This window comes from Drosophila eugracilis, unplaced genomic scaffold (genome assembly GCF_018153835.1).
Source record: "Drosophila eugracilis isolate 14026-0451.02 unplaced genomic scaffold, ASM1815383v1 contig_2155, whole genome shotgun sequence".
NCBI lineage: Eukaryota > Metazoa > Arthropoda > Insecta > Diptera > Drosophilidae > Drosophila > Drosophila eugracilis.
This window is the reverse complement of record NW_024573039.1, coordinates 706,698-724,964: the sequence shown is the minus strand read 5'-3', so window position 1 is coordinate 724,964 and position 18,267 is coordinate 706,698. Positions and strand designations below refer to the sequence as shown.

General features: G+C 41.1%; 3 protein-coding genes across 3 annotated transcripts in view; 1 reads left to right on the top strand and 2 right to left on the bottom strand.

The window, feature by feature from the left end:
• Positions 1–3,532, bottom strand: part of LOC108110120 (midnolin homolog) — a 35,926-nt gene extending 32,394 nt beyond the window's left edge. The window contains exon 1 of the mRNA XM_017219025.2: positions 2,300–3,532. Within this exon, the coding sequence (XP_017074514.1) occupies positions 2,300–2,634 (335 nt within the window). The 5' untranslated portion in view covers positions 2,635–3,532. The remainder of the gene's footprint in view (positions 1–2,299) is intronic.
• Positions 3,533–4,637: 1,105 nt separating this feature from the next.
• LOC108110124 (inosine-5'-monophosphate dehydrogenase) lies at positions 4,638–8,403 on the top strand. The gene is made up of 6 exons (XM_017219030.1): positions 4,638–4,719; positions 4,881–5,209; positions 5,297–5,447; positions 5,659–6,310; positions 7,028–7,568; positions 7,631–8,403. The coding sequence occupies exons 2-6, from the start codon at positions 5,052–5,054 to the stop codon at positions 7,734–7,736; spliced, it is 1,608 nt and encodes a 535-aa protein (XP_017074519.1). The 5' UTR covers positions 4,638–4,719; positions 4,881–5,051; the 3' UTR covers positions 7,737–8,403.
• Positions 8,164–17,597, bottom strand: LOC108110122 (rabphilin-3A). Its single transcript, XM_017219028.2, has 5 exons — positions 17,301–17,597; positions 13,129–13,592; positions 10,931–11,778; positions 10,048–10,262; positions 8,164–9,987 (listed from the first exon to the last, which is right to left on the bottom strand). Exons 1-5 carry the CDS (start codon positions 17,375–17,377, stop codon positions 9,684–9,686), a joined length of 1,908 nt encoding a protein of 635 aa, XP_017074517.1. The 5' UTR covers positions 17,378–17,597; the 3' UTR covers positions 8,164–9,683.
• Between the last annotated feature and the right edge of the window lie 670 nt (positions 17,598–18,267).

The following is an 18,267-nucleotide window of genomic DNA, read 5'->3' as shown; positions in this document are numbered from 1 at the left end:
CAGAGGAAGATGAAAAAGAACTTCAAGTGGAAGCAACAACAAAAAACCAAGCGGCATAAGAGATGAGAGTAAAAAAAAAACCGTGACGCCATTGCCCATTTGCTTTTGTTGCTTGCTGCAAAGTGGCATAAAACAGATGCAACAACACGGCGAAAGAGCAGTAAGAGGAGCCGGAGAAGAAGAAGCAAGTGAAATTCTTATCAGTCAAGTTTTTTTTTTTATTTTAATAAAAGCCAGACAAAGGCGAAGCAGGCAGAAAAGAAGAAAAAAAGGGGAAGGGCAGTAACTCCTCTCAATTAGAAATCTATTTGCAGAAATAAATGCAGCAGAGAGCGGGATGCAAAGGCCAAAGGCGGAGAGCGGAGGTGGAGGACAAGGAAAACAAGAGAGAAGCCCGCATTATTGTGAAGCCTCTGTAATGCACCAATACACACATGCATATGCACACGCAATGCACATACACAAATACAACAAAAACCAAGCCAAAGGAATGCAGGCCCTTCAAAAACAACTTTTGACTGTAACTAATTCCTATTTGTCAGGACTTACCAAACCGAAATCAAAGACAGTTTAAAGAATTATGCAACCAAGAAAGTAATAACAATTCTTGTGGAAAATAACTGTTATTGAAGTTATAAAATAAAGGTAAACAGGCTGTTGAAAAATGGCTTAAAATATTTATTTCAAAAACCTAATAAACTTTCATTTATAAACTTTAAAATCAATCAAAAGTTGTTCAACCTAACTTTGAAATCCGGAAATCTTTTGGTAAACAGTAACAGCGTTAGTAGCACTAACAGCTCCACTAACATTAACATTTGCAGTTGTTAACATTTAACATTTAACAGAGCAATGCAACTAGTTGGAACAATGACGCTGACGCTGGCTGCGCTGCCTTCCTCTCTTATTCCTTTTCCTTTTGACTTTTCATTTTCTGTCTCTGCCTGTGCTTCTGTTTTTGTTTGGTTTTTTTGTTGTACCGTTTTTTTTTTGCCGGTTTTGTGTTATGCGCACATTTTTTGTACACTTTTATATTGCCTTTTTTGCGTTGTTTTGTATAAATAACAAATTGATTATGAAATCGCTGGCAGACCGTGTATGTGTGTGTGCGTGTGTGTATGTATACGTTTAGATCAATTGGTAACCACTTCCCACACACACATAGCCACACTCGAGCACTTTGTGCTTAACCCTTCAAACATGCCATTATTTTGGAGGTTATATCAATAATAATCATAATAATAACGAGAACGGCAAGCAAATCAACTAAACAATGGCAGCTTAGCGACTAAAAACAAAGCTCTCTTTCCCTCTCGCTCTAACAAAACTAGACAAAGGGGTTAGAAAACAGGGAGAGGGCGGTGTAGTGCCAAGAAAGAAGATAACATAAACGATAATCAAAAGCATTTAACTAAACACAGCTCTAAAAATAACAGAGGGATATTCAAATGAACAAAAGGTAGATACGCCGTTATAACAATACCTTAAAGTCCCAACAACAACAATAAAACTATAGAAAATTTAAACGAATTCTTGATATATAACCATCCGATTTGTCAGATTTAAAAACAAGTTAAAGAAATTGCTACACAAACAGTTGCTTAAAAAAGAAATTCCAATCTTTAAGAGTATTAAAATTGAATGTTGAATTTATAAGCGCGGTTATTCATTGATTGGGAATTTCAAAGAAAAATTAATAATAATCAAACTGAACTTTCCACCTCCACTCGCATGATAAAATTCCATTTCGAAACATTATCATTAGCATTTATCAGTTATTTCTTCTGTGTGAGATATTACCTCATTGACGCAATCGCAAGATATTCATGGCAAGTGGCACACTTGTCCAAACACCACCCCAACATTTTTCTCAGGGGTTGAGATTTGCACATTGAATATAATATAATTGGGAGAGTGTTACAAAAAGTGGGAGTTCTAGTATGTAAATCGATTACTATTGAGTATAAGCTTAGGAAAATGTTAAATTGTTTGATAAATGACGAATCTAACAGTAAAAATTGATTGATTTTTCAAAAAGGTTTTGCAACACAATTGGTTTCTCTACACAGTCTAGAAAGTTATTAAATAGTATTTAGATTGGAGTTCAGTGTCAGAGAGAAGTTTCAGCTTAAAATTATAAAATAATACCATGTACCTTGACGATTACCCACTCAAAAAAGAACATTTTATCAAAGTTTTGCTATGGAAACTGTTAAATTCATTCAAATTTAACTTTACTGTATAAGTGAACCCTATATAACATGGAGAATTACTACCCAAAATACCCAATTGTACTCACTTTTCTCTGTGCAGCAGACAGATGCGATCCTTGGCCACCTTTAGCTTTTTGGCGATGATCTTCTTCAGACTTTCAACACTGATATGCGGCTCGACGCTGACGCCGAAATTGCCGCCGGTGGTGGTGCTGATGTTCAGGTTGATCGTCGTCATTGGGGATGCCACTACGGCACTTGTTGTTGTTGCTAAACGCTGCAAGGCGTTGTTGCTGTTGGTGGTGGTGTTGCTACCACTGCTGCTGCTGTTGTTGCTGCTGCTGCCACACCCAGCTGCTGCTGCTGTTGCCTCGTTTTGGCCATCGGCAGTGGCCGAGTTCGTGGCCGCTGATTTATCCATGTCCGGTGTTTTTTTTTTTTTTTAAATTTTTTTTTAGAGGTTTTTGAGAGCTTGTATATTGCTCTCTCTCTATCTCGCTGTCTCGCGGTCACACTCACTTAAGAGGACTCACAGGCAAAAAAATAAAAGCAATAAATTACTTGCGCGGCTGCTGTTGAAAATCGCGTAACGGCACACACGCGGCGAGTGCGGCGACGATAGCTCGGTTCAAATTGCCAATCGATTTTCTATACACACCACACCTTGCACACACACGCACACATATAAATATATATATGCATAGACACGCGCGCGGGCGACGTAACGGTAACCGTAACGTACGTAACGTAACGCAACGCACACACAAACACACGAACGAGCGAACGCCGAAGAGTTGTAGAAAAGGAAGAGAGGCCGCTAATCGATTTTCGGTCTATAAGTTTGTGGAATGGGTGGTGCGGGGGCAGATTACGTGAGAGCGACGGCGGAACGACAGCAACAACAACGACGTTGGCGATGCGGCTGATGATTGAGTTGGGGGCGGCGGTAAATCTGAATCTCTGCCCAGGTACGCATGTATGTGAAAGAGGAAGAGCAAAAAAAACCCGTACTCGCTTGGCTATCGTGCTATTTTACTTAGCTATGAAGTCCCGGTGTGTTTTATGTTTTTTTTCTCTCTGTGTTTTCTGTTTGTTCACCTCGGTTTAACTTGGCTGCTGCTCTTGTTTTTCTTTTTTAGTTAGTTTCTGCAACAACTCTGCTAGCACAACCACTACACACACACACACACTCGGCCTGGAGAGTTACACACTGGCAAGTCAAGCGGCGCCAACCGCCAAAGAGCATCTAAACCGCTGTTCCGCCGAGGCGCTGCTGCCTAGAGATGTGACCGCGTCGATGGTACTATCGATTACCAGTCACAACACGTGATGTGGGTCTAAAGTAATAGCGATAGTATTGGAGCAATATTTTAAGATTTTATTTTAAACAATAGTTTAGTTAATACAGGGAAATTCTTAGTGTGAACTAAGAGAATAAATATGTGTTTAACTTTACTTGTAATATGACCCTATAAACTCCACAAAATGCCTGAACTCTAACAATCCAATTGGATATAGAGTAGCACATGGTTGCTTGAAAAATGTACATATCTTGCTTGTCAAATTGTCAAAATTAAAGTCTTATACAATTGTTTATATGAAGACTTTAATCATATTTTTATACTTACTGTTATTTAATGTAACTTGTTTTTATTAAGTTATATTAAATAACAGTAACCATAAATATATGTATGACTAAGATCTTCATATAAACAATTATATAAGACTTTAATTCTGAAAGCACTCACACTTAATACAATTTTGGGAATATATAAAAAGGATTTTGTTAAATTCCATATATTTATTGAAAGTAGAAATATAACAAATTAGAGCTTAAATCGAAAGAAGTTTAACTGTCAATATTATTAATGTAACATATTTAGCCAGGTTCTTCACCGAGATGTAATCCACTGATATTACTATGGCTACCTTCTAGCAGACTAGTGATGGTAATATTCCGCCAGGGCATAGCTCATAAGGGCATATTCGATATTTTAGTGCAGTTTCGATAACGTTCGCCCTTAAGAATAAAAACCTGACAGCTGAAAAAACGGCTAAATCAATGAAAGTGGAAATATTGGTAAATTAGGTGTCAAGTAAGTAAGTAAGCAAGTAAGTTGTTTAACACGCATATGTATAACATGATCATAACATGAATAAGTCCATAAAAGTATAGACAACATATTCAAGGAAAGACGTTTTCTAGGATTTTACTCCTAATATGCATTGAAAAACAAGATAATACTATTAAGACATTTCCTTTTAAATATTTCTAATAGGTAAATAAAAATATTTTAATTAAAATTTAAAATCATTTGACAGCGCGGTCAAGTGTGGCTGCACTTCAAAATACATATTTAACTGAAGCCTGCGCAGACGTTTTATAGCCAAATTTAGTGGATTTCCTGGTGGCCGGGAGTATATTTAAACAGACGCTCGTGGGTCACACCACTTCACGAACTTCTTTCGCGCAGTAAGCACGCGGAACTTGGACTCCAGGGGACTGGTAAGAGGCGAAACCATGTGCTCGCTGGCAATCCAGCCCAATCAGACCGAGTCTTAGCCCAGCAATTAACCTTTTTCTTTATATCAATTGTCTTTCTCCGCTGTGCTCTCCAACTTTTTCTTGCTGTGTCTGTATATGTGCCCCTAATTGCGTCTCAAAAGCTTCCAAAGGAATTTGTATTTGCATACAGTGCCAATCCGAAACCGGGGGAAAAAACCAAATAGAACTGCAACAGGAGACCATCCAAAAACCGGCGGTGTTTATCTCTATCTGGCTTGTTTTTGTCAGCTCCCCGTTGTTTGTTGACTGTTTGGGTTGAACGCACGCGGAAAATGGAGAGCAAGCCAAAGGTGAATGGCTTTTTGGATTTGGCGGCAGCCGCTGGTGGAGCCCAAAACAAGGGTTCCTCTGCCAACACGGTAGATGAAAACCTTCAAGATGGTCTTAGTATTCGGGAACTATTCCAGAACGGTGATGGACTCACCTACAAGTAAGTGTTGAAATGGCTCGCTGCTAGACTGTCCGAAATCAAATCTCATGACATTACCCCTTCCGAAAAATCCCGTCAATCCCTTAGCGACTTTCTCATATTACCCGGCTACATAGACTTCACTGCCGAGGAGGTTGATCTCAGTTCACCGCTGACCAAGTCGCTGACATTGCGGGCACCGCTGGTTAGTTCGCCCATGGACACGGTAACCGAATCGGAGATGGCCATCGCCATGGCGGTAAGTATCGGATTATACAGAATCCGTATTCTATGTACCCTTTAATTTACGGCCCAGAACCGCTGGCGGGTTCGCCTGAGCTGTGCTAGCCTGTGGTTGTAACTCAACACTCTTATGCGCCTCTCTAACCGCCAATGTTTCTGTCCACCATCCACTCTATTCACAATCCAAAAAAAAAAAAAAAAAAAAACCATTCGAATCCCGCGCGCAGCTGTGTGGTGGCATTGGCATCATCCATCACAACTGCACGCCGGAATACCAGGCGTTGGAGGTGCACAAGGTTAAGAAGTACAAGCACGGCTTCATGCGCGACCCCTCGGTAATGTCGCCCACAAATACGGTGGGGGATGTATTGGAGGCGCGTCGTAAGAACGGATTCACTGGCTATCCGGTCACCGAAAACGGCAAACTTGGCGGCAAGCTGCTGGGCATGGTCACATCCCGAGACATTGACTTCCGTGAGAATCAACCGGAGGTCCTTTTGGCCGACATTATGACCACAGAACTGGTTACTGCCCCCAATGGCATCAATCTTCCCACGGCCAATGCTATTCTTGAGAAGAGCAAAAAGGGAAAGCTGCCGATTATTAATCAGGCCGGTGAACTGGTGGCCATGATTGCCAGGACGGATTTGAAGAAGGCTCGCTCCTACCCGAATGCTTCTAAGGATTCCAATAAGCAGCTTCTCGTCGGCGCTGCCATTGGAACCAGATCCGAGGACAAGGCGCGTCTGGCTCTGCTGGTGGCCAACGGCGTGGACGTCATCGTTCTTGATTCCTCGCAGGGCAACTCCGTCTACCAGGTGGAGATGATCAAGTACATGAAGGAGACCTATCCCGAGCTCCAGGTCATAGGAGGAAATGGTGAGTCCGTGTTAAAGTTCAAGTCAAAACTGTAATATTTGTTTAAAACTATTGCATACTTTTCTTTTTTGCTAATAAGCATGTAAAGTGCAGGCGACGTACTTCGAAAATTTCAATCCTCTAGGAAAATAAGAATTATACAAAATTTGTTTATTTTATTCTATAAGTAAAAAACTCAAGAAAAGAGCATTTCCCAAAAATAACGTAAAATTATTGAGGGTCAACAGTCTAGACAGCTCATTCGCCTGTCTGAATGCATTTTTTATGTTTTGCTTAGTCTTTTACAGTAAGACCTAGATAATGAATACAATCTTTGCTTGTAAAGTAAAGATTCATGTTTGGAATATCTTAAATTTCTAGTATTAAAAAAGAACACACAACATATTTGATATAGATAATCTGTAAAAAAAGCTTATAGATAAAAATGTATAATTTAGTTTTGAGAGCAATTAACATTACCATTATCTACCGCTATGGCTAATTTTGTCATGATCAAGTACTTATTATGGTTGCAATAATAATGGGATTCAACCATATTGTTATCTTTGATATCGCGAGATGGGTATTTGGCAACCAAGATAGTGTTTGTTTTCTAATTAGTCTAAAATATATACAACCACAGGGACTCTTCGTTAGTTTTCCAAATATTTACATAAGAATTTTTTTAACTTTAGAAAATATAACACTAAAAATGCATTTAATTAATCTGTTTTCCAGTGGTAACCCGTGCCCAGGCCAAAAATCTCATCGAAGCTGGTGTCGATGGACTTCGTGTCGGCATGGGTTCTGGCTCTATCTGCATTACCCAGGAGGTGATGGCCTGCGGCTGTCCTCAGGCAACGGCTGTCTACCAGGTGTCTACGTACGCCCGCCAGTTCGGAGTGCCCGTGATCGCTGACGGTGGTATCCAGTCAATTGGACACATTGTCAAGGCGATTGCCTTGGGAGCTAGTGCTGTAATGATGGGCTCCCTGCTTGCCGGAACATCTGAGGCACCCGGCGAATACTTCTTCTCCGATGGAGTGCGTCTTAAGAAGTACCGCGGCATGGGCTCACTGGAGGCCATGGAGCGTGGCGATGCCAAGGGCGCAGCCATGTCACGTTACTACCACAACGAAATGGACAAGATGAAGGTGGCACAGGGCGTCAGTGGCAGTATCGTGGACAAGGGCAGTGTTCTGCGCTATCTGCCTTATTTGGAGTGCGGATTGCAGCACAGCTGTCAGGACATTGGTGCCAATTCGATTAATAAGTTGAGGTATGGTCAAAGGAATCTTCTTTCCCAAGCATATTCTAAACTTGTATTCTATTACCCCCCAGGGATATGATCTACAATGGCCAACTGCGTTTCATGAAGCGCACCCATTCCGCACAGCTGGAAGGCAACGTTCACGGCCTCTTCAGTTACGAGAAGCGTCTCTTCTAACATACGACAACGGCTGCAATGGAAATGGGCAGCGGAGGAGTGGCTGCCCCTGTCCAACAGCAGCAGCAGCAGCAACAGCAACAGCAGCACCACCATCAGCAGCAACAACAACAACATCGCCACCGACCTGGAGCAGGCAACCTGCTCGACTACACCCGCCTATTCGATCGCAAGTGAGGATTGCAGTGTAACTATCGATCGCTCGGATAGGGCACCCCTCTTTCCCCCCCTTGAAATTTACCAGTGTTAGGTTAAGTCTCTCGTTAGAATCGCCAATGTTAACGATTACGATTCCGATATATAGATTCCCTCGTTTTTGGTGGCGCTGGAGGTTACCTCGAATCGCCCGCATACATGTGTATACCTTATCCATCTGTCTGTTAGGCAGAATCCTAATATTAAGTGTTTACAGACTATTTGATCTGTATAGAAAATATGTAATCTTCATATATTTGCTATATATACATACATCCAAACATATATATCTATCCAAATCGAGCGCAACGCATCGATTGGCCGCTTACTTATTTGGCACTCTATATCTGTACATAGATGTTAATCTCTATTTGTATAGTGTTGGATGTTTACTACAATGATGAAGCTAGCTTCAACTTTTTAAAACTCTGCCAAACTTATTAAATGTGAACTGAAACTGAATGAAAAACGATTTCAAAGGGATTTTCTATGGTGTTGTTGGTGGAGGTTAAACCTTATCAATAGTTTCTGGAAAGGGCTTTCTGTCTTATCAGTTCACTAAAAATGTAATACGTTCTCGTTGCCTATCAATTGCAATGGATTTTTGTTTATTGGCTCATTTCTTTTTCATAAGGGTGGTCGACGAGCTTTTCGGGAGCGGTCAGAAAGCTTTTGTTAAAGCCATGTATTGGGAAAAATGTTGCTAGATTTTATTTCAAGTAGTTTCAGGCTGAAAATTGGTTATAAACTTAAAAGAAAGTCTTCCTCTGAGACCTTAAAGTTTGTTTTTGTATGATTTATTTATGTTAAATTATGTTCTGTTGTTTTCCCATTTTAAAATTCCCAAGTAAAAGAACCTTTTTTTTTTGGGAATATAGATGTATATATTTCGATATATTGAAGTACATAAGTATACGTTTGATTATAGATTGAATTTAGCAATGAATCGAAAAGATTTTGATGTTGGTTAACCCTTGGTAAGGACACTTAAACAAGCTATATACAGTGTACAAAAATGTCGTTAAGAGCCAAAGTATAGACATAGAAAATTGGGGTTACGTACGAGATTTTGGAAAGCAGTCACTCAAACACACACAATTATATATACCACTTGCTCTCTAGCTTGTTCTTGCTTACTCACACCCACTCAGGCTTATCAAAAATATATGTATATAATATATATATATATATATGTATGTATATGTTAATATATATATGTGTATATTTGGAGCTAAAGCCTTATTTCCGCGACCTGATTTCTCTGCACAAATCGTTCTTTTCTTGAGTTTCGAAAATCGAAGAAGTTTACTATTTATATGATTTTAGTTGGTTTTCTTTTTATCTTTTAAGTAATTTAAAGAAAAACTACACTATTAGTTAAGGTATTAAATGTTTGAAGTACAAATTATGGGAGTGCAAAGTTCTGGTGAAGCTCATCGTATAAATAAAGGCTACTTTCCTTAAAATACAGAAGTTGCAAATCTATTTGATTAGAAAACTTTATTATTTATATGAATAAAAAACGGTTGTATAAAGTCTGAGGCCGAATAAATTTTCATAAATTTCCATAAATTCCCGAACTAATATATATACATTTCTGTAATCTTATTTTTTGGTTACCTAACTTGGCTGAGAAATCAGTTCGTAAAAATGTGTCTTATAGGAAAAATCTTCCATATCGTTTCAGATAAGATCGAACCGATTGGATTTGGGGGTGGATCGAGTTGGGGATTTTGGAGGGGGTTTGGTTACTCAATGGGCGGGATTGTCGGGGGCGAGGCAATGCCATTTTTCGTGGAAGTGATCCGGCAATCGGATGCAGTCGAGCCACTGTTGCAGACGGTCGCCTTTACTTTGGGCGCCCAGTTGCAGGCTGCCAAGGAAGTCGTTGCTCTTGCCAAGATCCTTGTCCCAAACGGTAAGGATGAGCATCTCCTTGTTGAGATCATGAGGACTGGCCTCAAAGTAGAACTCCTCGTTGTAGATGGGATTGAGCGTGCGCCACTTGACGCTGGTCTTGTGCTTCTTGTTCTTATGGGCATCCGGTTTGAGTTGGCTAACCAAAGATAAAATTATGTTTAAAAAGATAATTTAATCTAAAGAAAATATATCTTACATTTTGACGAAGGGATCGGAGCTGCCGTTGTTGTCCATAGCCATCAGGTTGATGCACTGCTTCACATTCACCACCAGCGCCCTTCGCTTAGTGTTGTAGCAAAGTGAGAGGAGCATCTTGCCGTTGGGCCAGTTCTGGGCCATCTCCGCCGCGTTGCTGTACTGGTCCTCCACGCCCAATGGCACCGAGATCCGATACTGCGATGTGCTGTGCACCTGGAAGGAAATCACTGGTTTAATATTTTCATTTCATATTTCAGGTTATATTTAACTCTATACAAAATACATATTCTGGCACCTTAACGGTCTTAACCATCCACTTCAGCTGCCGGTTTAAATATTTGAAAATCCAATTACTAGTTGCTGGAGCCAAAAAAAAAGTTAAAAGGCAGCGAAAGGTAACCAACTGTAAGAAGTACTTAGCTTTACAAAATTAACCGAATTCCTTTGTGCCGCAACGTTTGTGCATAAATTCAGTTGGTAGCAGGATACGCCGGAGGGTCTTATAAGCAATTACGCTTCCTAACGGATGCAAAGAGCTACACAGGGAGAAAACTAGGTGCTATAACTTTTTAATTGGATAATAATATATATCCTAAAAACCGCGAATTAAGAATTACTTCGTTATATATATTCAAATATCCAATTCTATATAAGTGCCAAAACAGCCCTAGGACCTACCACCTATCAAGATGCCTAAAAGTATGCAGTGGAATATTTTGAGTCAGAAAAACTCTTGGATAAATCTGGAAAGGCGAACTTACACCGTACTAATACCACAAGTTTATAAATAATTTATAGATGTAAGTGGTTTCAAAAAGTCTTATTAACTCTTTATACTTAAGTAATAACTCTTTGTTTTTCACTGTACCCCCCAAACTCACCGTGGAAAGGCAGACCTTGGCCGCACCGAGGAAGTCGTGGCCGTACTTGTCGTCGTCAAAGAGAGCCACGTAGAGCAGTGAGTTGCCTAGCTCCTCGGGCTCCACGCCGACGAACTGCAGTGTTTCGTTGAACTCCGGATTCCGAGTTTTGTGCACCGTCTTTGTGCGCTGCCAACGCGTGTACTTGGTATGCGCCTCCGGCGTAATGATGTTGAGCTTGCAGTACGGGTCAGCCAAACCAGCGGCATCCATGGCCGGTAAATCCCGTGCACGCACCATTGTGCAGTCGAGACTGTGGAAGGCCTCCCGATAGCTAATGGCGATCTCTAGCCAACCCAGCAGTGGATCTCGACAGTGTTGCTGCTGTTGCTGATGCTGCTGGAACTGGGATTGCGACTGGGAGTTGCCTGAATTGTTGGATCCGGAACCGGAGCTATCGCTGATCGACCAGGAAGAGCTAACGGAGCCGCGTCGCAGGAAACTGCTCTCCCGTCTCAGTTTTGACATGCTGACGCTGTCGTATTCCGGACACTCCGACGGCCGCTGACTTTGTTGGCGGCCAAAGAAGAAGGAGTTGGACAACTTTCGCTCGCCGCCATCGATAAAGCTGCGTATCGAACCGTAGGCCCTTAACCGGAAGCTATCCTCCCGTTGCAATCGGCCCGAGGATATGCTGCCTTTGGCCACGCCCCCGCCCCCAATTCCTCCAACGCCGGCGTCCACCTCGTCCTCCGGCTCGGAATGGCCGCTACTGCTGGAGCTGCTGTCGTTCACACGGATCGTGAGCTTCTTCACCCGCGCTGGACGTGTCGGCGTCGCATGGCAGCTTTGAACGGCCCGCGTGTCTCCTGCGATGACAGAGATGACAAATACAGCGATTAGCGATAGCCGTCAAACGATAGGCAGTCGATTTTCTTGATTACAAGAGTGTGCTCGATCGAATAAAGCAATACCTTTACAATAGGCCAAGGTGCAATTCCGATTCTCAGTTTGATGCGATATTAGCGATAGGACTGCGCTGTATCGGTATCGATAGCAATCGAAATGCACCTAAAAAACTGATCATCATAATTTAGGGACTGACTGCGATCTTTTCGATAAGCGATAAACTAGATATAACACCGATTATAGCGATGGGCGGACGATGATAATAGCGATAGTCGTTGATAACTCGAAGGTACATATTTAGTGATGTTGCTCTGAATGAAAGATTCGATTTATCGACGACTGATGACTGTTATTGCTGGAATTGGAGAAACATCAGTAGAATTCGGAGGGGAATTCTTGTGTCTTGATTAATTTTCATTGTCATTGAATTGTTGTTGTTGGAATTGGTAAAAATGACTATGAACGAACTACAAATATTTTGACTTTTGATATAAAAACCCATCCGGCTGAAGCTCTGATTATGGTTACCATAAAGAAGCGTCTATAACGATTTATTTTTGGAATTGGACTATGGATATGGAAACATTTCATGATGTTCCTGAAACGAGATTCGAAAACAATTCTTTAGCTGTTTTTAAAAGCCATTTGTGTGTTTCCGTTGGTGTTTAACTTTTTCAGCATTTCACCACCAATAAAAATAAATTTATTAACTTAAATATTTTTGTAGTCTGTAGGTTAAAGGTTACGTTTAATACGTTAAGGTTGGGCTGAATTCGATTTTGGCTTTAAGTGCCCTTCGTCGAGAGATAAAACAATTATGTTGGCAACAAAAAGTTTTGCAAATATGCCGCCGCGTGGCCTCGAAAGCTCCTGTGTGAATGTATCCGTTAAAATATTTGACCTTGACACTGGCCATGATAAAGGGAAGGTGAACAAAACTTTAATTTCCTAAAAAAATGTATGTTAATATAAGCAAAATCAAATATCCATGCCGTACTATAGTTCTTTAAAGGATTTTATAGAAAAAATTCTACTGGTAAATGTAATTTCCTTATCTAGGGAAACTCCACTTTGGTATCTGGAAAATTTCCATAACTTTATTTGGTAAACTAATGTTATTGTCCTTGCGTTACGGAACTTTTCCCTAAGATTCCTTAATGCCTATCGAGCTTAACTTTCGGGGGAATGAGGGCAAAGGGTTTAAATTCCTAGCACGTCCTAGCCAGTGCCTGCTATCTCTCGCTGCCATTCACAAGGACCCTGCTACACCCACCATTACTACCACCCTCACATGAAATAATGCCACCCACCTGCCATGGATCCGGGTCCCGGGTTGGGAATGGGCGTGGCACTGGCGCTGCGCGGCATATCGTACTTGGGCAGGCCCTTGAAGAACCATGCGCCTGACTTCTTCCACATCTCGCGGGTCTCGGAGCAGATGCGGCATAGCCAGATCTCGCGAGACCTTTCGCTGGTATGGTAACGGATATTGATGTCCACGCTGCACTTCGCACACACCGACTGGCGGCAGTCCTCGCAGATAATGCGCTGTGGTCGAAGGATGCCGAATGTGTCGCCACAGAGACGACAGCAATTGGGTCCACGCTCCACGGCATGCTGCTTGATCTTCTCGACCCGCTCCACCAGCCGCCCAACCCGCTGCCGTTCGGCCACCTCGATTTCCTCATTCCGCCGGATCACCGAGATGATCGCCTCCTGTTCCTCGGGTCGCAGTGGCTCACTGGTCTTTGAGCTACTCCAGCCGGCTTTTAATCTGTGGCGAGAAGGGAATCAAAATTTAAATTCTGCATGAAGCTCTGAAAAGTATGCTATGATATTTGTTTAGTTCGAAAGTTGTCGGGAAAAATCTTTAGATAGTTTTTAGACTTTTAGACACATTTTAAAAACATTTACAAGCCTCTGACTACAAATATAGGAGTGTAAAAATTAATCACAGAAGGTCCTTATAATCATACCTTTCCTTAATAACAACTTAATCGCTTAATTAGTTAATGTTATGTAAAATGATGATTTCCATTTGAAATCGATCTTAATTTGTTGGTTGTGTGTGTGTGTGGTTAAAACGGATTGCGAGGGAAGGCGGTGAATTATAAATGCGACTACGTAAATGTGTAAAAGGTGTAAAAAAGGGGTGGGCCGTGGGATGGATGGTTGCCTAATGAGCATCGTTAGTTGTGGGTCGCCTAATGCGGTTTCCATGTTGCCCAGCCACTTGGCCAAAAATTTCAGGTTCAAAGTTAATTAACTCGTTCATGCTGTTGGGTCCCGAGTGTTCGGTTCATTTCACTCATTACTTATACAATAGAAGAAAGTCTTTCGAGTACGAAATTGGCTCTGAAAGAGTTATTATTTACTTAAAACAAAAAGAAAAACACCATTAAATATTTAATAAATAAGAAAATATCAAATAGAAAGTAATTTTTAAGTCTATAAACTTAAATTACTTTAAATCGTATGCGATAATGTACAAATTTTGAAGTGTAATTGTGTGGTTTTATATGGAAACTTAACTTCTATAGCAACTGGCAACTGGTAACCTCTTAGCTGGCTCATTTGCATAGCCCCTGATTGTTCCGTTTCGGCATTTTATGGTTTAGCCTGGTTCTCGAGAACGAGTGGGTGCGTGTTGCCTTCACGCCGGGTTTATTGACTTCCCGTGTACGTGAAGTATATACACATATATATGTATATATATCTGATTGGGTGGCCATGTGAGCTGGTGTGTGGGCTTGTAGGCGGTGGCTTAAATGCCCTTGCAGGTTCCTTAACATCATAATTAAATTACAAATTCGGTTAGTGCTCTATCAACATTTGCCTCTGTGGCAACGAGCTTTCCTCTGAATAAGCAAATAAAGCCACTCAAACTTTCGTCCGATCGGCGCACTTGAGTGACATTAACCCATGTTCTTGGCTAAAACACACATACACAGGGATAAAGACCTCTCCTGCGATTTAAGTTGAGTGCCCAAATTGATGGTTCGGCCAAAGTTTATTGTTACACAAAATCAGATTGTTTCATGCGGTGAAGCGTTGTGAGCCAGGCTAAGAAAGTCAACCATGACCTTAACTGCGAAATCATGAAATTCATTGCTTAAACAGTATCTGTCGAACAAACAAACCAGAAACAATGAGACAAAATAACTTTACTTTCACATGGCAGCATGACAAAGTCAATTGTGGGCTTTGACATGACTAACGTACATGAAATGTAATCTTTCAAAGGATAAACAGTGATTGCTTTGTCAAAGAAGGCATTTACAAGGAACGGCCTTAATGTTTAGGAAATTGCAAGGAAAATATACAATATCTGTGAAAGGCAAGGATAAGATAAATTCTATAATAATTCAGTGATTAAAAATTGAAATTCTTCTTAAGCAGACCTTAAACCATTTCATACCCATTACCCCCTGAATTTTAATATTCCGCTCAACACGCTTGATTGCAAAGTTCTCTTGCAAGAACAAACATAAAAGTCAGGCCTTAACAATAAGAAGCCTCAATTTACAATTGTATTTGTGCTCCTTTCAAAAGTGAAATTAAACTCAACAAAAAAGAAGAGCAACGGAACAAAAAAAAAAAAAAGGAAAACGTGTAGCTCGATTTCCACGATTTGAATGGGAAAAAGAAAGCGCTTTCCATACTCTGAAGCTTTATTATATTTCAGAGTCAAAGAAATACAACTTTTCCATTGTTTTTTAAGCATCCCCTTGTCGTTAAGATGATTTCCAAATATATGTCGCCTTTGTTACTTTGCGGCTTGAGTTGAATTTAATAAAAGTCAAAGTGCTTGTCGTCAGATTTGGTGGCCTGGCAAAGATCTTCTCATTTGCATAGTTAAGCATGCCAGAAAGTAACGGGGGCAACATCGTCTGGCATGTGGCCGCGATTTGAGTTGCACGTTAATTCTCCACTTGCCACTTTTTAGCTCCACTCTCGCTTCCTTGACTCTCTTGCTTTCTCTCTCTCTCACTATCTGTGGGTATGGGACTTGACTCCTGACTCCCTTGAGCTGTAATTTGAATTTCAAGTACGGAGCCAATGCCACGAGCAGCAGCTCTCAGTGCTCCCCGCAATCCCAAAACCGTAAGGCACTCCAGGTCCACGATGACCTCCCTAAAACCCCTTACTCGGTGGCAAAGTCAAAAGCTCTTTGTTTCTATGCTGCTGTGTGTTAGGGTGGACCTTGGTTTGGTTATGTTTCCTTACAACGTTACTTAATTGAAGGTATAAAACTAGAGATAGTACTCCAAAAATCTATACAACACTGTATTGAAAACGGTTGATATTAAGCCTTGATAATTTTTCAATTATAGTTTCCTTTGTTTTCCCATTAAAAAAGAGTTCAAAAGCATGGATTTGTAATCCTCCCAGCTAGAAAACAAGGTTCATCCTAACTTTACTGTCTGCGTGTGCGAGAGCGTGAGTGCTTACAATGTAGCGGGCGAGCGGAAGTGTAAATTGCACACTTGAAACCTGCCAGCCTTCACCTCTCAACTCTCCCCCCTTCAACCACCTATATACCATACCATACTAACAACACACCCACTAACTCCCGCTGTGCGTGTCTGTGTGTGCGGCTTTTTGTATTTTTAATGCGCCCAAGTCGCATTTACAGTCAGCTGGGATTGATTTGAGCCGAGTTGCTTGGCCCCAGCCCCATCACCAGCCATGGCCCCAAACAGTATGCTACACGAGCATATGTTGGGGATATACTCGTACTCGGCTGGACTGGGAACCAAATGGTTCCATTTCGTTTTTGTGGATTGGAGGATTTTTGTGGGTGCTTTGCAAATCATGTAAATGGGCACCGCGCCTTTTTCTCTTTTTCTGTTTTCTTTTTTTTTTTTTATTATTATTTAGCTCTCCGTCAATTGCAATAAATAAATGAAAGCCTCAGCGAGGGGCCATAAAACTCGGTTGGGAAAGTCGTAAAAAAATGAGCGTTATTAAAATTTAATTAATCTGTCAGCATGCAACAATAATGATTAGAGTTGGCGCAAAAAAAAAAAAAAAATAAAAAAAAACAAGAAAGAAGAACACATGGTCACATGCGGCTTTCCTTGAATATATGTGGTCGTCATCCCAGGGACAATCTATATAGTATATATAGTATATGTACTATCTGGCTATCGCTGTGTGATTGCGCACATGTATTTGATTTGATTAGGCTTTCGGTTAATCAGCCGCAACCACACGCACAGACAGTCAAAGTTAATTAAATTATGACTAAAGCTTTTGTCAAGTTGTCACTAGTTGTTGTTAGTAACACTAACACTAACACACACACACACACACATACAACACGCAAAAAAAATACAACAAAAAGAAACTGTAATTGGAAAACAAAAACTGTTATCGTTGCAGCTGCTGTGACGCACTCACACGAAAGCCAATTGTTGCATTTCAATGCCATTTTCGAGGATAATGCTGTGGCATACACTGCAATTGCAATCGTACTTACTTGGCACGCAAAGCCAATTGTCTGTCGCTGGGGCAGACAAACTTGTTGGCCGTATTGTTGCGATTCTGGAAGTCCATCGTGTCTTGTCACATTATATATTATTTGTATTGGCAGACTCCACAGCCCGTTGAAAATCTAGTCCGATTATGGCCAGTTGTTATTGTTGTTATTGTTAATGCTATTCTGTTTTGGCCAACTGTTGTTGGCGGCACGGACCTGCCGAGCTGCCGTGCTGCGAACCTGCGAAGCGATACGTAACGGTGGCAAAACGGATGCGAAAACACGTCCGAGTGCTTGAGCAGCTGGTGTGCGACTGACGCAACGCGTTTGAATGGCGAACGGCCAAACAGTCAGCCTTTAACCGTTATCGCAGCCGCCAGAGATGGCACTTCAAAATTATCGAAAAAGGATATGTGATCGAAGTTTAATGTGGAAAAAACAGTAAACAGTATTTTATAACAGATAACTTTATGGTATTAAACTAACTTTTAATCTTATGGGCTACTTATTGAATTTATGGAAAGCTAAAAGGTTTACAGGGTAACAATCAGAATCTTTATAATCTGTTGACTTTTTAAATAGATTAACATTAATCTTAAGCCAATATATTACATTGGATTATTAGAAATCAATAAGAGTTAGAGTACTCTCAATTACTTTTATGTATTAGAATTTTAATTTAAAACCCTGATTGCTTTATTCAAGCTCGTCGTGCTGATCTCTTCAAAGATCCAAAAGGGGCATCACTAAAACCTATCGCTTTGACGGCCTCCACAGCTCCCCTTGCCTGTTGCACTGTGGAGTCGGCTAACGGCCATATGGCCACGCGCAGAAAGATACCAAAGTGCCGGGGACCGTGGCTGAGGGGAGGGAATGGGACGGATTGTGCTGGAGCTTTGTCATATTTGCACGCTCACAGACCGAAAGCAAAGCTCTTCCAAAACGAACCGACAGTGTTGCTAATTTG